At 42.2% G+C, this 24,690-nt stretch overlaps 4 protein-coding genes across 5 annotated transcripts in view; 3 read left to right on the top strand and 1 right to left on the bottom strand.

Moving 5' to 3' along the window:
• The first annotated feature begins 1,454 nt into the window (after nt 1–1,454).
• Nucleotides 1,455–8,905, top strand: LOC118421554 (5-methyltetrahydropteroyltriglutamate--homocysteine methyltransferase-like). 2 transcript variants are annotated; one of them, XM_035828891.1, is made up of 7 exons: nt 1,455–1,674; nt 5,538–5,655; nt 6,340–6,554; nt 6,794–6,972; nt 7,181–7,240; nt 7,633–7,714; nt 8,594–8,905. In XM_035828891.1, exons 1-7 carry the CDS (start codon nt 1,518–1,520, stop codon nt 8,863–8,865), a joined length of 1,083 nt encoding a protein of 360 aa, XP_035684784.1. In that variant the 5' UTR covers nt 1,455–1,517; the 3' UTR covers nt 8,866–8,905. The 2 variants fall into 2 exon arrangements, with proteins under 2 accessions (XP_035684784.1, XP_035684785.1); XM_035828892.1 differs by lacking the exon at nt 1,455–1,674 and adding an exon at nt 3,248–3,445.
• A 1,278-nt stretch (nt 8,906–10,183) lies between these two features.
• Nucleotides 10,184–15,175, top strand: LOC118421553 (5-methyltetrahydropteroyltriglutamate--homocysteine methyltransferase-like). Its single transcript, XM_035828890.1, has 7 exons — nt 10,184–10,362; nt 10,907–11,024; nt 11,494–11,708; nt 12,568–12,746; nt 13,780–13,839; nt 14,252–14,333; nt 14,904–15,175. The coding sequence occupies exons 1-7, from the start codon at nt 10,221–10,223 to the stop codon at nt 15,173–15,175; spliced, it is 1,068 nt and encodes a 355-aa protein (XP_035684783.1). The 5' UTR covers nt 10,184–10,220.
• Nucleotides 15,176–16,224: 1,049 nt separating this feature from the next.
• LOC118421365 (60S ribosomal protein L5-A-like) lies at nt 16,225–21,505 on the bottom strand. Its single transcript, XM_035828625.1, has 8 exons — nt 21,322–21,505; nt 20,435–20,504; nt 19,997–20,112; nt 19,323–19,457; nt 18,463–18,665; nt 17,783–17,960; nt 17,108–17,196; nt 16,225–16,415 (listed from the first exon to the last, which is right to left on the bottom strand). Exons 1-8 carry the CDS (start codon nt 21,322–21,324, stop codon nt 16,325–16,327), a joined length of 885 nt encoding a protein of 294 aa, XP_035684518.1. The 5' UTR covers nt 21,325–21,505; the 3' UTR covers nt 16,225–16,324.
• A 269-nt stretch (nt 21,506–21,774) lies between these two features.
• The window catches only part of LOC118421846 (coiled-coil domain-containing protein 18-like), a 28,224-nt gene continuing 25,308 nt past the window's right edge, over nt 21,775–24,690 (top strand). Inside the window, exons 1-2 of the mRNA XM_035829348.1 lie at nt 21,775–21,958; nt 22,918–23,095. Coding sequence (XP_035685241.1) covers nt 22,971–23,095 — 125 coding nt within the window. The 5' untranslated portion in view covers nt 21,775–21,958; nt 22,918–22,970. The remainder of the gene's footprint in view (nt 21,959–22,917; nt 23,096–24,690) is intronic.

Here is a 24,690-nt window from a genome sequence, read left to right as displayed (position 1 = left end):
ATGAGACATAAATACCATACGCTGGTATTATACGCTGCAGCTGGTCAAGGAGTTTGATCAATTGATAATAATAGCCAGCAAAGGAGTTTCATGCATTTGCCATCCCTACATACTGTTTTTTTGACGTTTAAAAACAGACGGAGGAGCCTAACCTCTGCTTGGAGAGTAGACCCTACGGGCATGACGGGGCTGAGGTCATCGCCCGGCAATGCTCACTGCAATGCTCCACATGTCACTGGAAATGGTACCCTGGGAAGCCAGACAGGACGGGTAGCTAGCGAGATTTGTTCGCGAGTGTATTACTGTAAATGCAGAAATTTTCGCGGTGGATTAATGTTCGCGGTTTTCGCGGCGACCACTTTACCGCGAAATTAAATCCACCGCGAACATTTTTCTATTAAGGTATTAGACTGCAGTAGATGGTGTTACCGCGAAATTAAATCCACCGCGAAAAGTCATTTTTCCCGCTACCGCAAATTTAAATCCCCGCGAACGCATTTACAGTACTAGTAGTATATCGGGCTTAAACTCCCCGGGGCGCTAATAGGAGCTCGGCGGGCATGACTGTCTTGGGCTAACGATAAACTGTCCAAGCTGCCCGACCCCGGATAGCTCCCAGGGTATGGAAATGGTAGAAATTTTTGGCCATATGTCACAAACTGTGGTGTTCGCCCGGTCAATTTCTGCTATTTCCAGAGACTAGAAGAGGGCAGAATGTTGAGCAAATGACTGACCACAAGAGTGTATGCAAGATGGTTTTATCGATGAAACCTGCTGGTTGAAGTATGTATACAGAACAACAGATTCTTTTTTTTCCTACATCTTTTTTTATTTTATTTGGTTTTTGGACTCTGGTAGCAGACCCGATTGAAAGCGATTGCCAAATAGCCTCCATAGCAGGCCCTCTGGCAGCACAAACGATCCGATACGAAAAGTAATGACCAAAAGAAGGGGATTATGTCTTTAAGAGCAAAAAAATCGAGTGAGGAAAAAGTCCCAGAGAGCTTGCTATGTAGGCGAGCGCCACATGTCTCAGGTAGTGACAGACATTAATGGTCCTGAGCATATAATTTGATACGTCACCACTTGAGGTATAACAACGGGATGTCCCACCAAGTGATCATGCGCCTCGCACGACGCGACTGGGGGCCCTGCATGTGATATAGCCTTGGGGGCTTAGGGCCGAGCTAAATTCATAGAGTGGTTCACATAACCGTCGTCTTTCTGTGCGTTTACGAACTTGTTTGTAGTACTTCTGCGGATAGTTTATACGGACCTCAAGTTAAAGCTTTAAGTTCAAACAAGATAAAAGCTCATTGGCTCAAAGTAGCGATCATGCGCATATCACTGGGTTGTGTTACGAACCGAACCGAGTTTTCTGCATCATGCAAACAAGTAATGTCATTAGCTTAGCCCGGCTGCTGAAAGCCGTGACCGTTTCTGTATAATGTTACGATTTGCATTAGCCTGATTAGGGCGGAGGGGACCAGCCGCTAGTTCCAGTCGTTCTCGTCAGGATGCCTCTACAGACGACAGTTATCGGGAGCTATCCCAAGCCAGAGAGCGTTCCTGTCCCGGACTGGTTCAAGGCAGGAGCTGGGGTCAGGACGGGGCAAGAGGGGTACTCCGCACAAGAATATAACGACTTCCAAAAGGAAGTTGCCTCCGAAGAAGGTAGGAATCATAAATTTGTTGAGCTGTCAATGATATAATTTTGTAGTTGCTTAAATGCTGATACCGGTCAGAGAAATAACCTTTGGTGTCGATCAGTTGGTATGACGCTCTGTATGCGTAACCTAAAATCGTGGGTCCTTCAGAATACTGTTTATTTTTACCAAGGATATACAAACCAGTGTTGATCGGGGATCGGATGTCAGCCGAGTACATTACAAAGTCCGACCAGAACGGGACAGGCTGAGAACACAATTGCGTGTCTACTCGTATTCGAAGTCCAGTCAGCGCCGAGAAGAACAATTTGCTCAGTCTTGAAGTAGACCAAACCATGAACAGGCGTCTTATTTTGTTAGATTTGTAACTTTCTTTTCGTTGATCAGACGTATCACGAAAACCAAAGGAAAGCTTTCTAACCGTTTACTTCACCATTTTGCATCTCATTGCCTTCACTCAGAGTAGAGTAAACCATACGCTCATCTAGTCGGGAATCATCGGTCTTAGTCTTATATAGAGAGCGTCTAAAGGTGGCAACCTCCGTCGTATGACTACTTTGATTTGAGATCTTGGAATCGGGCAATAAAACAATGCTGGCTTTCCCCTGGCATACCCCCATGCTGAAGTCGGTCAAAGTTCAAGGGTCGAAGCGTGCTAATCATCAAGCAGATGTTGGGGGAGGGAGTCGTATACTAGTACTAAATTTAGTAGACTATATAACCTATTACCATCTGGCTGTGTGTACTGAAACTTGAAAGATTGAAAGATTGAGAGCACATCTGGGACTAAATAGCTTAGAGTGGTTTCACCCACTAGGAGGAGTGTTGACTCCATGGATCCAGTTTGGGCCGCTCTTCAAGTTCGCCAATCTATAATAACCACTTATCTATTATCTAGCCTTCGGTCATCCCGACAGTTACCGCACCCAGGCCAGAAGGAGGTTATTAACCCCAGCCAGTGACATCACGTGTACATGTGTGTAGTACGTCACTGTCTGGTATTGAAAAGAATGTCTGGTTGACTGTTAAAAGCAGTTACATCAGTGACGGTCCATGTAACCAAAATGGTGTGTGGACGAAAGAAATACATATGTCTTACATCACGCAAGATCTGCTTGGAGATACATGTATTGATCCTATGCCAAGAGGCCATAAAGCGAAATGTCACTCGTAATAAAAGCTAAACAATGGCACATCTGCCTGGTGACCTTCACCCGTAGCCTAACCACATATGTAGTACAGCCTTTATAGGGCATGGGACTGAGGTAACTCTATAAAGTGGTTCATATTCTAGGTCCTGACCGCGGGGGTACTACATCGTACATCTTCTGTGGTTCAGGTAAATTCAGGTAACTTCTATCACATAGATAAACGTCGTCATTCTAGTTTACTAGTCATATATATCGCTAGGCTGTGTTAGGAACTGAAGTTTTACTGAACAGAACATATAAAATTGGTTCTTTGTATCAAACAAGTAGTATCATTAGTTTAGCCCGGCTGCTAACTCGATTGATTCGTGGCCGTGTAAATAATTCACCATTCGGAGGGCTAGGCTAGGCAAGGACGTTATACTACTAGTAGGGAAGTAGCGGCTAGTTCGAGTCGACCAGGTCGGGTCAGGATGCCTCTACAGACGACAGTTATCGGGAGCTATCCCAAGCCGGAGAGCGTTCCTGTCCCGGACTGGTTCAAGGCCGTTGCTGGGATCAGGAAGGGGCAGGAAGGGTTCTCCGCACAAGAATATAACGACTTCCGAAACGACGTAACCTCCACAGAAGGTACGGACCCATTTTAAGGCGTCTGCCTTCTAGTTGCTCATGCTGATACCGGTCAGAGAAAATATGTATAACATTTGTTACGTCGTTGTTGAACGGTTATTTCAACCAGAAATCAGTTGGTATTAGTTATTACGCCAAGTGCATGCCTACGATCGTGGATCCTTCTGAATACTTTGTAGGGTGTTGGATGTCAGGCCCCGGGTACAAAGTCCGACTGAACGCGACGGGCTGAGACCATCTCCTTGGAGTCCTGCCAGCGCCTACTCTCCAAGCAGAGGTTGGTTGGAGAAATCGTGACCTTTTCCTTTCATAATTTTTTTTTTCGACCGGCCTTCCCACCAATGTCGAAAAAAACACTATGAAAGGAAAAGGTCACGATTTTTCCCACCAACCTCTGCTTGGAGAGTACCAGCGCCGAGTGAGAATACGTTTGCTCAGTCTTCAAGCAAGCAGACGTATTACTTTTTGGATTTAAAAAGTAAATTTCATTTCGTTAGTCACACGTACGTATGACATGAAGTAAACACAGAAAGAACATTTTCGGACTGCCCTTTTATAATTATTTCACCATTTTGAAGCTCACTATGGGACACGGATAGAGTTCAGTAGAGTAGTAGGGCAAGGAGCTTTTATCAAGTTCCTTGAATAGAGTAATTCAGCAAACCATAAGTCTGGAATCCAATGTCTTTATGTATGGCTTCTAACAGTTCGCGTGGCAACCAACGAATTATGACTGCTTAGAGCAAGGCTATGGAACCTGGTTTATACAGTGTACAATGGATTCTATCCCCAAGGGTATGATTATGAAGCCTGAAGCTCGAGGCGGTCAAGGTTCATGGACACTAATAACCAAGCAGACGTTGGGGGTGGGGGTGTCATATAATATGACACATTATACCTATTTATACCTAAAGCTAAAAGCTTTCCTTCCAATATCTCCTAAAGCTTTCCTTCCCATATCTGCTTGGCAATTGAAGATAAGATTACCATCTGGCTGTACTGAAACCTGGCGGATCGAAAACAGACTTGAATCGCGATATCGGATATCTGGGACTTTTAAAAATTGAACTCGTCAACCTGTGACCTAGAAACAGGGACAAGTAATGAAGATTTATTGCATGCTCGTCCTTGGGGCACTCCGAAACGCGGCAGGGCTGGTACATTGGTGTCGTGGATATACATTCAAGCTAATATAGTCTAATATAGTAATTAGTATACCTAGGTTTTAGTAACTTTTACCTTCTGGGGTATACAAGCTTGAATAAGAAATCTAGCTAAAACAAAACCGCTTGGTTGACAGATGATTAATAAATAGTTGCGTCATCTTTACTTCAACTGCAGGTTAACTGATAGCACCGTAACACATGACGACACAACACGGTTTTGTGGCTAATACTTGTCGTACCCGAAGCTTAGTCTACTTTGCAAACCTTCGAAGAGCACTTGCGCTTATTTCAGGGCCTCTGAGGATTTTGGGAGAGCCCTCATTTGCCTCAGAGCGGGTTCTCTTGTGCCTGGGCCGTGACCTATTGAGCTTGACCAGTGCATTAGGCCTGAAGACTGGGGACAGAACAATACTAGGAATTCAGACCATATGGCGTCCTGAACACAAGATATCAAAATCCGGAAGTCCTGCTGCAGTGCCATGGAAAGTCGCCAGGGAGACCATAATCTAATCATTTTTTTTAATTCTGTCAATAAACGCAATGTCATTATGCCCCTGTCACATTATCCACGATCTTCGGGCGTATCGATGGAAGATCGGCCATATCTAAGATCGACAGAGGGTTCCGCGTATTTTTCACCTGTAAACCGTCCCTGTCACACATAAGCCATACTTTGTACCTTGTACAATTGTTCTGCAATAAAGTTTATTATTATAAGCGAGGCTCGTGCGATTGCCGCAGAATCGTCGTCCGATCGATTTTCGCCAAATGTGACGAGGTATGTGAGCTTAAAAGCTTCATCCGCATCTCTAACAACGCTGTCCACAGACAGACAGACAGACAGGTAGACCGACAGAAACACACATAGCCCCAAAATCACAGCTCTCCATAAAAATATGACTAGACCTTTGTCGTGTTTTTTTCAGAGCTTGAGAAGCAGATCACACGTGCGATCCGGGAGGTGATCCAAGAACAGGTCGACATCGGGATCGACGTGATCACGGACGGGGAACTCAGGAGGGAAAACTACATCCTCTACTTTTGGTATGTATTCAACGCTTTAACTATGAGTGGCCTTCAGGCCTTGTTACGTGGTGACCATTGAGTAAAAAAAAAACTGTTTAAGTCAGAACTATGTACCTTGATGTAGATGGAGCTGATTTGATTTGTGGTACAGCAACCGACCAGGTATATAAATGCCAACTTGACAAAGATACGATGTTCGCGGTAGGCCCTACTCTCCAAGCAGATGTTGGTGGGGGGGCTGGTCGAAAAATACGGCATATAAGGAAAAGGTCACATCCCCACCAACCTCTACTTGGAGAGTAAGGAAATACTGTAAATGCAGACATGTTCGCGGTGGTTTTAAATATTCGCGGTTAAGCGGCCGCCGCGAAAACCGCGAACATTTTTCCATAACAGTAAGAGATCTATAGTGCATGGCGATACCGCGAAATTAAAACCGTTTTCCCGCTACCGCGAAATTAAATCCCCGCGAACTTAAATGCATTTACAGTAAGTCCTTTGGCCGGCCGACTCCCTATAGCGTACTATTGACTCTATTTGTCCAATTTCTACTATTAGACCTCCGATCCGCGGAGCCTAGTGGAGGCTACATGATTGTCCTCTTGCGGCTAGTAGGGTCCGAGAGGTTCGGTCAGCTTGATACACACATTTGTAATGTTGTTAAGTTTTAAAATGGCTTGACTATTTTTTTCTTCAATATAGCCGGCAACTCAACGGGTTTGACTTCGATAACTTAGTGAAGGAGACTTTCCGGAACGGGGCGTGGTCAGGCTATGTCCCCGCCGTGGTGTCGGAGGTCGGCCCGCGAGACGACAAGCCGTTCGTCCTGGAGGAATGGCAGGCGGCGCAGGCCCTCACGGACCACCCCGTCAAGATAACCATCCCCGGGCCCATGACTATCATAGGGTCCACTGCTAGTAAGTGGAAACGAAAAATAGAAATATATACGTAATAATATACTTGACGTGTGCGTCAAAAGTGGTATGGTTACTTGTAACAAGGAGGCATAACCTCCTTGCTTGTAACAAGAGGAAGTTTAATTTCTCGACACATGTATTTACAAAGAATACAGGGAGTCTTCCAGGCAAAACCTCTGATCTACTGACACAAGAAAACGGTCACTTCGTTTACAAAATTCTGTTGTTGTTTTTTCCAGACCGTTTCTACAAAGACCGAAAGGAGCTGAGCGAGGCCCTGGTGTGGGTGATCAACCGAGAGGTGCGCGCCCTGGCGGACGCAGGGTGTAAGTACATCCAGATCGACGAGCCCGTCATGATGCGGAACCCAGAAATAGCTGAAGATTATGGGATAGAACACGTCACAAGGTGTTTCGAGGTAATACGCCATCTAAATCTACAATATCGTGAGTACGAGTAAGCCACAGTACACGATCTAACAAAAGAAATAAAACATAGGAAAAACGTATTCTAACGTCGTAGAATGTCACTGTCAATGCCAATGTCAAAGAAGAAAGATGCGAAAGAATGAAAATGAAAAGCTTTTGTTCGGTAACTTTTGCTACTCTCTTCTTCTTTGCCATCAGGGTCTTCCATTGGATGTCACCAAGACCGTTCACGCCTGCTGTGGGTATCCATCATACCTAGTAAGTAAGTCATTGGAATCAGTGGATGCCACTCGAGGACAGAAAAAGTGTCACGGATCATGGATCATCATGGATGATGTACAAAATGACTTATAAACTGGTGGACGTGTCAACTACGTGTACTATGTATCTTAAATGCCTGCTCAGAAAGTAACTGCTGCTAGGATCCCTGAAATAGGGGTGTCAATATATCAATACATCGATCAACATGCATGCAACACAGGTACAATGCAAGTATAACCACCCAAAATTGGACTGTCTAGAATACTAGATTTGTTCCGGTTCCACAAGTCGGTAACGTGCAGATTTTGAGAAGATTTTAATTTTCAACTTTGAAATTTTATCTTTGAGCAGAAGTTTCTAAAAAAAAACCTTTTGCTTCTTTACTTCAGGACCAGACCGACTACATGAAGGCCGACAGGACCCTGTACGACCGACTGGCAACGAAACTGGATAACGCCGGATTCGACCGAAGTACGATCAACCTTGTTATCCAAACGTCACAAAAAGTCGTATACATGTAGTCGATATTCATTGTGATCCATGTGTTTGAAGTTTTGAACTCCGAGTGACTGTTATATGGAAGAATAGTATGTTTTAACTTAAAGATATGCGTTTAAACCCTGTATGATCGACTGGTAACAAAACTAGATAACGTCGACTTCGACCGAAGTTCAACTTTGTTATCCAAACTTCACATGAAGGCGTTTACATGTAGTCGATATCGTGATCTATGTGTTTGACTTTTAGAGATGTGCCATTTTTACCTCCTTGGTTCAACTTTGTCTCGCAAAGCCTCGCCTCATTGCAAGATGGGAATGAAATAGATTTTGATAGACTTTTAAAACATTTATTCCGTAACGAAATAGACAGTATAATCGTATAGATCTAGACTATGCCATACGGAACCTCTACAATGTTAGGTCCGTAGTCAAGTCTGTTTAAGCCTTTGATAAAACTATATGGCTTTTTTATTCAAGACAGACCAGAACACTGTGTCACCACACTCAAGTTGGTATACCTTATTACAAAGGACAAACAAAAGGTAAAGGTTGTTCCATAGAAATTTCAGACAGTTGTTATTCACACATTGTCTAGGTATTGGAAGCTGAGCCCAATCCGCTCCTTCCACCGCCTTTTACGTCCCCAACCGAAGTCAGGTACACATTTTCACACCTGAGTAGAGTGAGGAAGGCCGTCCAAAGTACCTTTCCCAGGGGCACATCGGTGACATGACAGGATTCGAACTCGGGACCACTTGGTCCTGAGCTGAATACTCTGCCGTTACGCCACACGGCTCCGCAATGGCTTGTTCGACAAAGCCGTAACTCCGATCTTTCTCTTGCCCTCCAGTTTCCTTAGAGGACGCCCACTGCCATACCGACCTGTCGTTCCTGTCCCAGTTCCGCCGCACCACGGTGGTGCTTGGAGTGGTGGCCATCGCCCGCAGCAGGGTGGAGACCGTGGAGGAGATCCGCGGACGGGTTCGGGAGGCCCTGCGCTTCCTGCCGCCCAGCAGACTGGTGCTGGCCCCCGACTGTGGGCTGGGCTTCCTGCCCAGGGACGTTCTCAGGGACAAGCTCAAGAACTTGGTCGCAGCTGCACAAACATTTCCGGAGAACTGATAAGGCAGATAATCTCCTAGCAGATCCTACGGTAGCATAAGATAGTATCAGAAGCTGGCAAAGGAGCGTTGCCGGCCTAGGGGTGTTCATTGCCAACCGAACACTCCTAGGCCGGCTATACTCCTTTGCCAGCTTTTGATACTATGTTATGCTACCATAGGATCTGCTTGTAGATTAAAGGAAGATAATTTAAGATCGCTTTATGATAGGGAATAAAGATGGAATAGATAACGTTCCGTCAGAATGATAACATAGAGGCAGAATCAGAACTACCAGTGCCAAATGCCTCACTGTAAGAGAATTTTTTTAAATGTTTAAAGCGAACTACTGTGATGAATGTATGCACCGAGAAATAGACCTATTACACGCCATTTCCGCCCTAAAACTACACCGTGCAAACTAAATGCTTACCAACAAGCTTTCGACCCGTCTTCTGGTCGACGTCCTTTTGCAAACCAACGTCACTCGGCCATCCCTCAACAAAGACGGGGGCCGATACCAACTGCCGAGTACCCTTGACCCGGTCCTGACGTCACACTTTCGCTCGGGTCGACTGACGTAGTCGTCGGATCATAGGACTGGTCGAAAGATTGTTTGTAAGCGCTTGTTTATTTTGTGTACGGATATAACATGTAACTTTATTATCTTGATTACAGTCACAGGTTAACTTTCATTCGAGTGCTGAATCATATTCATTCCATAATAGATTCCATTCAACTTCACCGAGATTTTTCAATAATATTTGAAATAAGTCTGAATTATTTTGAATGAAACCATATCCAGGCCACAAAAGTTTTGAATTTTTTTTCAAAGTATTGAATGTGAAATTGGAATTCCTTTAGATAGTTTACTACATGTATTACTTTTACGGGTTTTTAAAACTTTTTATTTGTATTCCAGTAATAAAATATACATGAAACGCGATTGTGTCTTTTTTCTACTTGTCACAGAAGGGCCGTAAATAAGTAAATTTTACGTAATTAGGGAACGTAATTAAGTAAATGTTACGTTACCTATTCCGATATGATCACTTCAGTAAAACTAACCCACAGACTTAGCCAGGGGATTCTAAAATGACAACAATGTAAATTTCTAGAACAGTCCTTTTTTCGTTACCCTTTTTCACCCGCCTACGACTCTAGTTGCGTATTCAAAGTACCTCATCTTTAATTTGCACTAACTTTAAAGTAAATTTGACCGATGACTGGTTCGTATTGACCATTCAGGTCAGAGAGCACAACCATAGCTAGAAAGTAAAATAAACAGAACTTTGGACTGCCTCGCCGCGGCGTTTCTTTCTTATTGAGGTCGGTATCCTTAACTTGCACCCGATCTGCAACTTGCCTCAACCCAAAATGTTGACAACCGTGGTCGGCAGCTACCCTAAGCCGGACTACCTCCGGATTCCGGACTGGTTCACAGACGCTAACCTGGCCAAAGGCTACAAGTACACTCCGGCTGACTTCAACGACTTCCAAAGGGCAGCTGACAAGGAAGGTAGATTCAGATTTGGGCACACATTGTCCATGTCAACAGAACATATCACTAGCACACCTACACGTATTTATATAAAAGATACTCTAAGGATATTGGCTGTGATAATCATAATACAAAGTAGCCATAGTACAAAGTAGCCATAGTACAAAGTAATCATAGTAAAAGTTAATCAAAGTAATCATAGCACAAAGCTAAACTTTCTTCCAATACAAATACACACGGATCAAATTTTCAGCGACCACTGTTGCCTTCTTCAGGATCGATACTGATGACCAATCACTTCAGAACGTAAAATCGCGAGAATCATGGTACATGTATACATGTATGTACATTCTGTACATCATTATGCTGTGTGTCATGTATTTTTGTACAGTTGTGTATTTCTCTCTATATATATTTATAAGGATCACAGAGTAGCTGCACATATTATATTGTTCAGCTAATTATGGATCTTGATCAACTCAAACAAAAGCCAGGCAGTGTTTAGAATGTGAATGACAGCACTACACAGCTTTACACCATGATTACTACCACAACTCTTCAGAGCTTGAGAAACAGATCACACGTGCGATCCGGGAGGTGATCCAAGAACAGGTGGACATCGGGATCGACGTGATCACGGACGGGGAACTGCGGAGAGAAAACTATGTCTACCATTTCTGGTATGTGATACAAAATGTCATCGTTGGTTTGACTTGACATGGGTTATCTCAATCATTGATCTTTCAACCAAATGTGGCATTTTCAGGCAATGAGCACAAAAATCATCTCTGCGGCATATTGGTAGTTTTTTTAGTGTAATCTTTCGAGAGGTGCGAATATTATGAATAGCCTAAATGTACATTCATACCCATCGGGCTAAGTACAGGTATACAGATATGAAAGTCACTGACTGGGCTACTGATACTACTAACATAACCGTCCGTACTTGGTCAAAACGCATAAGAAACGTTTTTCAGCACTAATAATACATATCTAAAATTCAGATTCAAATGGAGGTAACTTTCTTATGATAGGTTTGAAAAGAAAAGTTCTATTGTTACAATCTAAACTTCGATCTACATTATTCAGTGGACTTCATCTTGTACTCTTTTCAAGTTACGAAACTGAAGAATTGTTTTCCTTCCCCAGTCGTCAGTTGGACGGCTTCAGTTTTGAGGAGTTGGAGAAAGTGACGTATCGGAACGGCGCTTGCACTGGATTCTTCCCTACCGTGGTGTCAGAAGTCAAACCACGGGACGACAGCCCGTTTGTTGTAGACGAGTGGAAGGCGTCTCAGGCGCTAACCGAGCACCCGGTCAAGATCACCGTACCTGGGCCCATGACCATCATAGGGACCACTAAAAGTAAGCTACATACATGAAAAGTAATCTACATACATGAAAAGTAAGCTACTTACATGAAACGTAATCTACATACATGTACGATGTACATCCCACAGTAAGGTAGGGAAAATGTATTCTAACATGTAGCCCCCGGAATAGGTGAGGTGTGCGTCCCATAGACTTTTTGAGACTATATGATCAGTCGGTTGTTTGACGGTATTGGACGGTAGCCCATCCCCCTCCTTCCACGGCCTTTTACTTCCCCACCCGAATCAGATTCCCATACACACTCTCTCACGTTTGGGACCGCTATTCTTAGGTAGCCGACAATGTTGGACAGTATCTATTGCCACGAGGAAGATGACAGACGAGCACAGAAACGTCGGTTTTGATCCTGAATTAAGAACCCTGATTTTCTAATCTGATGAAATCATACACCAATTAAAGTTTATAGCTATGTCTAGGTTACGCCTTTGGTATGTATAAGGTCAACCTTTTTGTATACCGCAGATGCTGACTTTAAGATTGTTAACAATAAGAAATAAGAGCTGGCACCTCGAGTTTGCACTGATGTGTTAATCGTATTCTTTATGTTTAACCATTCTTAGCAGTTCCTTTTTTCCTTTCCCCAATCTTTCTTTCCTTGCTGCCTCGGAGATACATGAAAATGTATCAACACTGTAGCATTCTCATTCTAAATCATTTGTGACTGTACAATTTCAAGTTTACAGGATAACGAAATGATTGTACATAACTTATTATGGTTGTGAACAAAGAATCCGTATCTTCCAACCCAATGAAATTATTAATTTCACTGATTACTTCAGTTAATAGTTACATGCAGTGGCATGTGAAAGGTCAGACTTGTTGTATTTTGCAGACCGTTTCTACAAAGACCGCCGCGATCTAAGCGAAGCCCTGGTGTTGGTGATCAACCGAGAGGTGCGCGCCCTGGCGGACGCAGGGTGTAAATACATCCAGATCGACGAGCCCGTCATGATGCGGGAACCAGAGATAGCTGAGGAGTATGGGATAGAACATGTTTCAAGGTGCTTTGAGGTGAGTGCGGTTCGGTAACTCAGGGGCTAGTAAAGGAATGTATCTGTGAAAATGAGGTAATCAATTTGTACATACACTAATACAGTATTATCAATACCCTACTACATGTAACGTTACATGTATCATGCATGAAATGTAGGTATAGTTTTCAGTAGCATGGGAGTGTTTGGAAGGGGCGTATCCGGTGCTACATCTCCAGAATCAATCTTGAGATTGCAATGATTTTTGGTACATGGGTTCGTGGTGGTGGTCATGCCTGAAGCTCAGGTTTGATTTTGGGCCTCCTGGTGTTGTGCAGTTTCCTGTAGTACCTTTTCATCCTCATGTTGTGATTCTGAAGATTAGAATAATTTATGCAGTGTTGCTTCATTGAACTGACTGTTGTCAATCAAGAGGACTGACTGTTGTCAAAATAAATCATATGTTTGAAAGGCAAACGAAATTTTGTTCTTTTCTAAATGAACTGGCTAAAATCTATAGTTTTCATCATTAAAAAAGTTTCTTCTATCATGAAATGTACCACAAAAAGCATGTAAAGGCACCGAGAGCATTTTCTATGTTGGAAATAAAAGGGGTGGGTTGGTTGGTTTGCTCGGTAAAATCCAATTGCCTAAAGGAATCTGCAACACGGGTTCGGCCTGCAGCGCGGGTTCGGCCTGCAGCGCGGGTTCGGCCTGCAGCGCGGGTTCGGCCTGCAGCGCGGGTTCGGCCTGCAGCGCGGGTTCGGCCTGCAGCGCGGGTTCGGCCTGCAGCGCGGGTTCGGCCTGCAGCGCGGGTTCGGCCTGCAACACGTTGACTTGTAACGTCCAATGCATTTGCATTATCAACGAGGGAAGATAAAAGAAGACACTTACAAAAAGAATTGATATTTTATGCAGGTATGAGGTCTCATGCAGGTATGAGGTCTCTGAACTCGTTTTGTTTTTTCAGTTTCAAGAATTACCAGAATGTTCTGTTCATCATTAACATGCAAGTTATGCAGTTTGAAAATGATCTTCCCTTTCCTTATGCTATTTTCTTGTGCACATTTTAGGGTCTTCCCCCAGAAGTGACAAAGTCTGTACATGCTTGCTGTGGATATCCACTTTACTTGGTAAGCATAGGCACATCTATAAGATGGGCAAAGGTATATAAAGCTTCCAGTAGTTTTCTTTGTTGGTATTTCATAATGGAAACCAGTGTAACACACCAGGTTTGTACTAAGGAGTACAAGCTGCATAACTGGACATACAGCTATATTGATCCACTCACACATGGAAGGGCTCCTTCTCTTTCGATAAGCGTGCTGGGTTCTTTCATATGCTTAAGGTGTGGCTCTCCTCACCATGTTCCACATCCGAGGGTTGTTCCAATTGAAGCTAGGTACATGTACTCATTTGTACCTAAGTGAAGTGAATTTTGCATTGAGTTTCTTTCCCAGGGGCACTATCAGGCTGTCAGTCAAAGCCAAATTTGAAGTAGTATCAACTCGGTTACTTTCTTACTTTATGTTTTTCTTTCCAAAGGACCAAGAAGACTACCTAAAGGCAGACAGATCGCTGTATGGCAGGTTGGCAGACAAACTGGACAGTGCTGGCTTCGACAGACGTAGGGTTCTTAGTATTTTTCTTTTCATAGTACATGTATTTTTCTTCTGTTGAACCATCACATTCATTTTCCATTTGTTAAGGAAGACAAAAAATTCCCGTTTCTGGATGCAGCAGACTGGTATTCGACATTTTGTCGGGCTTCCTTTTTGTCAGACAGGCAAGGCTCAGGTTGTTTATGACATCCCTTTAACCCGTTAATGGGGATTTCTACCGGTATTGTTTGGTTTTCTTTTTGACCACCAGGCAAACGAGCTTAAGTGAACTCTTCTTGCACTAAGTTGGAGAGTAGATGATTGCTTTATTTGAGGATTGAACCTTGCCATATTTGTCCTCTACCTCCGGTTTCCATAGATGCCTTATTTGTGATGATTGATGTTTACCACATTCCTATTGAAGTTTGCCATGTTTGTATCCTCCCTCCCAGTCTCCATAGAAGATGCCCACTGCCCCACCGACCTGTCATTCCTGCTTTTTCAGGTATTCTTTTTGTCCGCCTTTGTAATGATTGAAGTTTACCATATTTGTAATGACTAAAGTTTGCCACTTTTTTTTGTATCCGACCTCCCAGTCTCCATAGAAGACGCCCACTGCCATACGGACCTGTCGTTCCTGTCCCAGTTCCGCCGCACCACGGTGGTGCTGGGAGTGGTGGCCATCGCCCGCAGCAGGGTGGAGACCGTGGAGGAGATCCGGGGCCGGGTTCGGGAGGCCCTGCGCTTCCTGCCGCCCAGCAGACTGGTGCTGGCCCCCGACTGTGGGCTGGGCTTCCTGCCCAGGCACGTTCTCAGGGACAAGCTCAAGAACATGGTCGCTGCTGCCAAGACGTTCCAGGAAAGTTAAGAATGTCTTCCAGCTTGGTCCAACGCTTCAATTATACATTGCCTCAATGTAAACGGAAACACAAAAAGGTTGGCCAATTGGAAGATTGTAGTAAGATACTTGGAGTATTGGAAGTGTGGTTTGGCTCGATTGTGTAATTGAGGGTCAGGCAAACTAATGGCTACATCCACATACTACTTAGTACTGAGTCTTCTCTTGTAGTATCAGGTCGTTAAAGGTACCCACCTGGAGCTTTAAACAGTGATGTGCAATCTTACCAGGCTCTTGAAATTTCATACAGCATTGTACCTTTTGAGTTGTACTTCATACTTCAATGCTAGATTCCTTGTTCCCAAAACTTTGTAAGATTGGTCCAGACTGTGACCAAGTTAGTTCATCAGGCTAGGACTCCCACTACTACTAGTAACTGGTATGACACTCCGGCTATATCTAGATAGATAAAAGATCTGGATAGCCAACTGGGTCTGTTACTTTTAACACCACATACAATTAGACAAAAGCGACAAGGCGTGTTATCCAGGACCTGTCTCAACTTATTGTTTGTTTGATATGTAGTTATGTATGATGTTTATGTTAATTACCCACTTCCCTTCAGTATACAGGCTTTTCATTTAACGTCATCTGCGCCATGTTAGATTAGTGTACATCTGTTAACCACACGAAGATGTGGTTAATGCAATTAATTCAACATGGGTGTCGGAAGATTCAAATTATAATTAGTATGGCATCAATGACAATGAAAGCCTGTATATAGTGTCATAAGGGCTAAGACAGGGTCAGTCACTCCTTGATTTGGTAGTTAAGGAACCCACCATCACCTATGACAGTCTATACACCTCTGGGCGGGTCATTGTCCCTATATTATTATGATGATTTCATACTGATGATAGTTGTGTAAAATGAAACACAGTATAGGTATGTCCGTGTCCAAAGGTGTACAAGCTGCAGTTAATGGTAACACAAACAACTGTTCTCAATTTCTTCACTGACATTCTCTACATTGCACGCTCAAAATAACTTCACCCAAAAAAAGCATTTGGAGCCAGCCATGGTTAGAGAGAGGGCATTTATTTTTTTTTGTATATTTCATGTACATTATTTCTCCACGTCCAGGCCAGGTTGTTGTGTTGGCAGGTCAGGTGGGTTTGCTTATTCAGCCTCCATGGCCCTCAGGTACGATGCCTTCTTCTGCTTGATGCGGTCCTTACGCTGAGCAAGGGACAGCTTGGCACGGTTCCATCTGTCGTAAACACAAACAACGTTTAATCATTCAATCAATTGGTAGAAAATGTTATACGTAGCAACCAGTGGTGCCTAAGTATTCAAACCAATTCTACCGAAGACAAACTACATTTGAACATTACACATTTTATATTAAACTACTACGTCACAGTTCCATCTGTCGTATACACCAACAACATGTAATGGAAGAACTCGCAGAAAACATTACACGTAGCAACCAGGGATGCCTTTAGATTCATAGCAATTCTACAGAGTTCCTCAGAAATTTACTGTATACATTCGAATTTTGCAGAAACCATATGATCCACTACAAGTGCTAAGAAACAAAGTTTTACAGAATTAATATAATTTACTACCAAGAAACGTACAAATTCTACAGAATTCAGACAAGTATTACCAGTGGTAACGATTGAATGAACTTCCTTTCTTTTAGCACTGGATCATTCGAATGCTGTAAATTTGTATGAATTCTGTAAAATTGCTATGAATACTTAGCGCCCCTGGCAACAGATCTAGTCAGAGTAGTATCAAAGTAATTCCAACTTCCGTGGGTAACAACGAAGAAGTCTATTGCCAAATGAGTATGGAGTTATGTAGGTATTAGTAACTACCATTTTTCATAAAAAATTGCACAGAATATGCCATACCACCCAGTATGGCACCATAATTCTACCATAAAACAGTACCCACCTCTTGACTGTGACTTCCTTCTTGGCCTTAGGTTTGTGCTCAGGGTCCTCCCTGATTGCAGCATGGGCCTTCGTGTACATCTCCTCAATCTGACAGAAAAAGAAAAAAAAAGAATTTACATGTGGTCAATAGGAAACACAACAAAAACATGGCAAAACAGAACCTGATTCTTGAAATAGCCTAAATGAATATCTTACACCTACTCAAACAAATTGAAACAAGTTGGTGGCTTTCAGTTTGTTGAAATTTGTTTCTGCATGTCTTTACAAAATTTCTGCAATTCTTAAAACTTTACTGCAATTTTCAGCAGAGTATTTTGAGCTCTTGAGCTTCTGACATCCAACTGGAATGACAGCTGTACCATCAGGACAGGGATTAGGAAGTTTTCTGAAGTTCACACAAGTACATTAAAAAATTTACTTGCCGAAACCAACATTTCACTTGCTCCAAAATAACATTTTTCTCATGTATTTTCAATTCCAGCAATAGAATTCTTTATCATTGGCTCTATTTTTCTGTGTTGACCAACCATAATAACATGACTGTGAAAAGGAACATCTTATCAGAAAATCACTCATGGAAAAATCTTACTTGCCCAATCGGGCAAGTGGTGTTGGTCAGGCACTTGACTGGGACAACCAGACTAGTCCAACCCTGCAAGAACAGCAATCTTACCGAGTCGGCAGTGATGCCAAGCTTGATGTAGGCGCCAAACTGGGACTTGTAGGCTTCTTCATCCTCCTCCTCCAGTTTACGCATGTACTCAGCAACGTGCTGGCCGAAGATGTGGTCACGGTGAACCTCCGCGTTGAAGTCCTTGGACTCGGCATCGTATCCTGGGAAGCGCTTCGTGCTAGGAGAACAATGAGGTCAAATAAGTCACTAGTACCAATACCTTTTACAGCTGAAAAAAAGGATTCTAAAAACAAAACAACAATAGAAAGTTAAAGTACAGCATTACATAGTACTGGCAGGTAAGGTTATGTTGCGCTTTAAAAATGGTCCTTTTTGTTATTTTTTTTCTTCAAATGTGAAACTGTAAAATTCCTGGGGGAATAACATTTTGGTCAATGAATGAGTTTGTTTACTTACTACCTTACACATTTTATGGCATCTTTAGGATACAGTAGAAGCCAGTTAATTGCACAGCGGATAAAGGCACACTTCTGTTAACTGCACATAATCCCCAAATCCCAAACTGATTCAGTCCAGCTGCATAACTTCGCAAAAGTTCACATTATTACACTGACGGATAATTTCACGAAATACGCTGGTAAATGGGCTGAGCAGTTAAACAGCTTCTACTGTACAATTAACAGGTTTTTGTGACTGAATATCAGTGAATGCCAACCAACCTATGGGGGATGTCCAGACCGCCGTCGACAGCTCCCTTCATGGCACCGAAGACGCGAGCACCGGTGCTGGTGCGGACGAGTCCCACGTCCAGGAAGCAACGGAAGGGGCGTGGCTGTCCGTCAACCTCCTCCACATTGTACTCGTCCCCGTCGATGTCAGTGCAGCCTTCGTAGATGGTGTCAAGGCTAAATTTCTTCAAAATCTGAAAATGGAAATATATAGGTTACTCACAAAATCAAAAGCATTAGCAACTCTGAGCTGTTTCCAGGACCCATGTCTCCTTCCCAGAATGGAAATATTGCTTGTTGGCACAGCCTTCATAGATGGTGTCAAGGATAAATTTCTTCAAAATCTGAAGATGGGAATATATGGGTTACTCAGGCACACAAAATCAGCAAAAGCAAATTAGCTCCATGGCTACACTGGGCTGTCCCCAGGACCCAAGCCTCCATCCCAGGCAAGAAATATTGCTTTTTGGGACCAAAAACAAATTTTTCTGTCCTTGGTTGGAGGGAACTTCTGAACATGTATTGTATTTTTGCAAGCTCATATCAATATGACAGATCAAATGACAGAAATTAACAACATAGGCTTTGAAACAATGATTGGAACAGGAAAAATTCAAAGCCGGAGATGGCAATGCTCTAACTTCTAAAAAAAGTTGTAGGTTAAGAAGCGAGTTCTACAACAAGATGGTTAAGGGTGAAAAATATTACGCTTACTTAGGACAGTATAACTTATTCCCTAGACAGCTGTATCGGCTAATTTTAAACTTGGTACACTTCCTAAAAACCCTTTCCTGTCCTTAAAACTTTAGTAAAACAATGGAAACTGGAGAAGTGCAATATGTGGTTCTTACCCTGCGAGCCAGCAGGAGTCCGGTGCAATATGCAGCTGCATAGTTTGTCAACCCGACCTTAATGCCGTAGCGAGGGAGTTCATGTGCGTACGCAGCACTCACAATGATGTCTCCCTCTATCCTGGCATACGCTACCTGTGGATAGAGAAGATAAAACCAATCAGCAACTACTTCTCTCAACATTTAACTTTGTAATTGAAAATCTAGGCCTAAAATAGTCCTACCAACTATAGCCTCATGACTATTTTTGCTTCTTGTGTGGCATTGTGTTAAAGTAAGTGCTGGGGGTGTTTGAGCTTAGAACCCGAAGGTCCTGCATTCAAATCCCAAACATGTTGCAGATGCTATGCCCTTTGAAAAGGACAACTTTCTCCATTACACCCTGGTGTAAAAATGGGTGCCTGACTTTGGCTGGGGCGGTAAAAGGTGGTGGAAGGAGTGGGATTAGCTCTACCTTTATTGACAATACCGTGCCCTGCATACATTGGATAAAAAGCCACAACCCCTACAGCCTCATTTTTGTAGTCTTTTTAAAGCTTGACAACATAGGAATTGCAACAGTTACAACACAGTGTGGACACTAGGCTAGCTGATATTGTGACCACATACATGGGACTACATTTACCTACTTTTAACAACCAATGAAATTCAAAACACATGATGTTTCCACAAACCTGACAAATGATGTCCTTGTTGGTGAAGCGCACTATAAGCCTGTACTTAGGCGTATTGTACTTGTTCTTCTCTTGGATCACCAAACGTTTCCTGGCATAGTAGTCAGTTACCCCCTCTGTAAAATAAAAACACCACAAAAATTAAATACAGAACTGATAATGTTGGAATTCTGAATAGGACATGTCATAAGATACAATTTACAGTACTATTGTGACAAGACTAGTCATTCATTAAGTCATCAAGTTAACGCAAAGCCAAACTACTTCACAATGTAATTACATCTTTGAAATTCATACTGTTCTTAAGATCAACAAAGTTACTTGTACTGTTGTGGACTAAATAAAACTACCAAGTTCCTTGTCTAAAATGATTAAAAAAATGTAAGGCACATGTTTCTGTCCATCATGTTGCAATATTATGGCGGTATTGCTACATACCTCTACGCCTTCTGAACTTGACTTGGAAACGCTTGAAGTACGCTTTGTTCTTCACCACTTTAACGAACCCCTGCATGGAAAAAGACAAAAAAATGCTCAACACTTTAACACTGGTTATCACACTAATCTACATATTTTGACACTGTACTGTACATGTTCCTTGGTTTACACAAAGATATCAAGGTACTAACTTGGAAGTTGCAGAAAAATGTTGATAAATTTGCATTTGATATGAACTTGTAAGTGGTAACATAATTTTGGAGAAAGTCAAAAATGATCTGCAACCCCGCGTTTTTCACCTTAATTTAAGGTGAAGGATTTCTGTAGCCTTCAGGCCTGCAGATTTATAAATTTTGCTGGTTCTTTCACTGTAGACAGTTTCCAAAGTCCAGTCGTACACATTAGGGGACAGCCTAAAATTTATTGAGTTCGACCCAACGCCTAACACGAAGATAGTTTGGACTTTGTAGTTTCAGACGCAGATTTGTAAAAATTTGCACATGGTACAAATAACGGTGTGTGCCGTATGGGCCACGTTGTACTTCCAACTACTACTCTCACTTGTAAAAACAGCTGTCGATCGTCAGGTGCACACCTTAAACGCTAAAAACCGTCCTAGAACGTTAAATAAACACACAGTGGTGAAAAACGTAAGCTATTTGTGTGTGTGAACTCAGTTTTCCTTTCATTTTTTTCGCAAATTCCTCCAAACTTGCGTTAAGGCTGCACCCATGTCCGCCATCTTGCAAGAAATCGATGACTCACATATCCATTTCTATCCGTGAATATCTCTGCATCCGATCCATAAATGACAATAAAATTTCGCCATCTTTTACACTAGACTTTGTATTTTTGATTTCTAGTCAGATTTTGAGGAGAAAACTCACCATTATGGCTGGATAAGCCCGTGTCCGTAGGACCTCAGATAGCCTCGGCTAGGGGCCGACGAAATATCATCGGAAAAGGCCGAACATTAGTGCGCAGGCGCAAACCTTCCCAAATCACCCGGATGAAGACTGATCCAAGACGTCCAGGGGGTTACATATCTGAACTTTTCTGATATATTGAAATTTGTGAAACTGTATTTTATGACATTATGCCAAATGTCCAATGAATAGTTAACCTATACGTATTTATTTGCAAGTATAGAAATTACATTGAATAGCCTCAACCTTCAGAAACCACATTTTCAATTAGATATTTTGTTAGCTTCAAATTCCCTTTGCCAGCTCATAAAAATCGATTCCCTTTTCTTGTTCACTAAATCTCCCTTGTGAATCTCCATTCAAAATAGCAAAAATGTTTTCAGCTAAAAAAGACCATTTCAATGAACACCCCTTCAGTATTTCCCATTTTGGGACTACCCAAATTTGTCACGTGACCATAATTAGCCCAATCAAATCTCGCGGCGGTTTCTCAACGTCCACAAACATGGCGGCGTGCTGTTTGTGTTTTTGTCTCACCTGACGAATTTTTAGGAATTTCTCCACTAAAATAAGCCACTTTCAATGTGATTCTTGTCAGGTAAGTACACAGAGCAGCGCTCATCTATACCTACTAGTCTAATTTGTCTAGAGAATCTTTAAAACCCAAAGAAAGGGTGTCGGGAACAAGCTGTAAAAGTCTGGAAAGCTTCGAAAGTACTAAATTATACTTTGTTCTCACCGCGTCGGCAGGTGCGAATAGACAAGTAATAACGCACACAACAGGTGTATAACGGACACTGGTAAGCTTTAAGTCACTCTGTCTGAAATGATTACTTTCACTTTCGTGCAAAGTACTTAATTGATCCGAAAATCATGTTGGTCTTGTCTGTGCGTTACCAAGCTCATCCGTATGTTTAAATTCCCTGTCGCCAACTTTTCAAACTGTCGGTGAATTGTTTAACTGGTTTGGGGAAGTTATTTGTCATTCGCCTGATGATGTTTGCTCTCTATATTGCCGCACACTCTTAGGTGTCCTGGTAACACCATCGTATGGCTGGGATGATCTCTACTAATAAATTTTAGTAACCTTTATGCTGGTAAAAATACATTTTTTTTCCAAACGAAAACAAGTGTCTTTAAACTTAACATGATGAGGGGTGTGGTGTATTAAGATTTTTAAAGAAGAAGAGATACATTAGTAACTGTATTAAAGTACTACTAGTAAGTGCATTTTGGTAAGGAGGTTTTATTAAGTGATAAAACCTCCTTGATTTCAGCAAGGACTTCAGTTTGTGACATGTCAATTTTGGGAGATTTCATGATAAAACAGTTACCTGTATTGTACTTACGCAAGTTGCCAATTGAATAGATGAGCAGCGCAAACTACCGCCTGAAACTCCTATGTAGGTACCTGGTCTGTACCAGATCTAAATAAAATACTAATAAAGTACTCTACTCTTGAGATTCTTGAGAAAGACAGTCTCTGAGCTGTCATTTTCCCAAGCTACAAATGAAAGTACTCTACTCTAGTTATTTTCTTTATGTCTACCTTCACAGGGTACCTCCTGGCTGTAGTTTGATAGATTGACACCTGCCACTCATAATGCAGCATGTCGTCTGACGAGGAGATCCTGATGCGGAATGTGTCGGACCTGCGGAAACGGCTGCAGCAGACGGAGCAGAGTCTCCGCAGGCTGGACACCGCAGCAGTGGCTGCAGCAGTGGACGCCAACGGGTGAGTCAAGTTACTGTAATTTGTGTAAATGCATTTAAGTTCGCGGGGATTTAATTTCGTGTTAGCAGGAAAGTGAAGTACAGTATTCGCGGTGGTTTAAAGTTCACAGTAGTGCTTTAGACTGCAGTCTCATACTATAATGGAAAATGTTTGTGGTGGTTTTAAGTTCTTAGTGAAGTGGCCACCGTGAAAACCGCGAACATAAAACCACTGCATTTCTGCATTTACAACTTACTGTTTGTTTCACTCTGAAACGACTGTCTCCAAAACCCATCCCTCCATCCCTGGACGTAAATTTGCTTGTTGGGAAGAAAAAAAATATTACCCCATCCATTCCAAAAATCTGAACCTCATGACATGATACTGTTGAAAATCTATTTTCATAAGCTTCAAATCACACGTTGAACAAGGAAAATCAATAACATGGGCTCCCAAACAATGAATGGGATGGGAAAAAAATTTAAACTTGGAGACAGCCTTCGTTTGTTTGTATTGCATTCCTAGTAAACTACCTAATGGCGCAACATACCAGGTTTGTACTGAGTATAAGCTGTATATCCACCAGACAGATTTATTTGATCATCTCACTTTTCTTTTTGAGAAGTGTGATGGGTTCTTTTACATGCTCCAGTACGTTGTGGCTGTCCTCAAACACAGGACCTCCATTAATGTCCTATTCAAGAGACGTCCCCAACCCAAGCTAGGTACTCACTGACATTTTCAACAGAGTTGGCTGACCAGTGGAAGTACCTTGTCAGTCTGTACCCAAGAATCTTTAGTTTTTAGTAGTAAATCTAATTGTAGGATTGCATCAACTGCAATGATTTACACAACAGATAGGGGGCGTGCATGTCATGTCACCAGTTTCAATTTCAACCATTGATGTTAGACCAAGGAGGTATTATGGTTAGACCCTAAGGATTAATACTAGGAAAATATGTTGTAAGTCAGATAACCCAACAGGGGGTCCCCGCTGGTATTAAAAGGGACATAAAATTGTCTGTTAGTGTCTGATACCTCAGAAATGAAATTCAAAACAGATTTGCTGTATTTCATTTCATTTTCTTTTTATTTATCTATCCAGGGAAAAACATGTCGCCACTGTATTAACAGATATGTCACCGTGCGTGGAACATTTGTTGCAAGAATGTGTATCAAACATTGTACTTCTTTGATAAATTGATCAAATAACTCTGTGCTTATGCAATGTATGGCTTTCGTCATTTTGCCTGTACAATGATAACATGGATATAAAGATTTATAAAACTTCACAAAATAACTTGTTAATGTAGCACTAAATAATAGATTACTGATATGATGCAAAAATAGGAAGTCCTATTCAAGTACCTACAAATCAGTTGATGAAGCCCTATTAAATGTTAACGGTCTGCAATTGACAGACCAGAAAGACAAGATCAACAAATAGGTCATCTGTATCTTTTGTGAGTCTAATTAGCCTCATACATATGAATTATCAGCCATACAACCACTTGTTGCTGTAGTTTCCTGGAGAGATAATAGTGATGTGTTGACCTGATGAATATGATTACAGTGGGTAATTTGTTGTACACAGACAAAGAGTTCTTACTGACAAC

Source organism: Branchiostoma floridae, chromosome 8, assembly GCF_000003815.2.
Source record: "Branchiostoma floridae strain S238N-H82 chromosome 8, Bfl_VNyyK, whole genome shotgun sequence".
NCBI lineage: Eukaryota > Metazoa > Chordata > Leptocardii > Amphioxiformes > Branchiostomatidae > Branchiostoma > Branchiostoma floridae.
This window is presented reverse-complemented; position numbering and strand designations above follow the sequence as displayed.

What these genes read in the sequence shown, in the direction of transcription:
- LOC118421553 (XM_035828890.1), top strand. Translation starts at nt 10,221, where the DNA reads ATGTTGACAACCGTGGTCGGCAGCTACCCTAAGCCGGACTACCTCCGG. An exon ending in AAGGGCAGCTGACAAGGAAG is followed by an intron (nt 10,363 to 10,906) that starts GTAGATTCAGAT and finishes ACAACTCTTCAG; the next exon opens with AGCTTGAGAAACAGATCACA. An exon ending in GTGGATATCCACTTTACTTG is followed by an intron (nt 13,840 to 14,251) that starts GTAAGCATAGGC and finishes TTCTTTCCAAAG; the next exon opens with GACCAAGAAGACTACCTAAA.
- LOC118421554 (XM_035828891.1), top strand. Translation starts at nt 1,518, where the DNA reads ATGCCTCTACAGACGACAGTTATCGGGAGCTATCCCAAGCCAGAGAGC. An exon ending in GGAAGTTGCCTCCGAAGAAG is followed by an intron (nt 1,675 to 5,537) that starts GTAGGAATCATA and finishes TGTTTTTTTCAG; the next exon opens with AGCTTGAGAAGCAGATCACA. An exon ending in ACGTCACAAGGTGTTTCGAG is followed by an intron (nt 6,973 to 7,180) that starts GTAATACGCCAT and finishes CTTTGCCATCAG; the next exon opens with GGTCTTCCATTGGATGTCAC.
- LOC118421365 (XM_035828625.1), bottom strand. An exon ending in CAAGTTCAGAAGGCGTAGAG is followed by an intron (nt 20,113 to 20,434) that starts GTATGTAGCAAT and finishes TTTATTTTACAG; the next exon opens with AGGGGGTAACTGACTACTAT. An exon ending in TTGGCATCACTGCCGACTCG is followed by an intron (nt 17,197 to 17,782) that starts GTAAGATTGCTG and finishes TTTTTCTGTCAG; the next exon opens with ATTGAGGAGATGTACACGAA.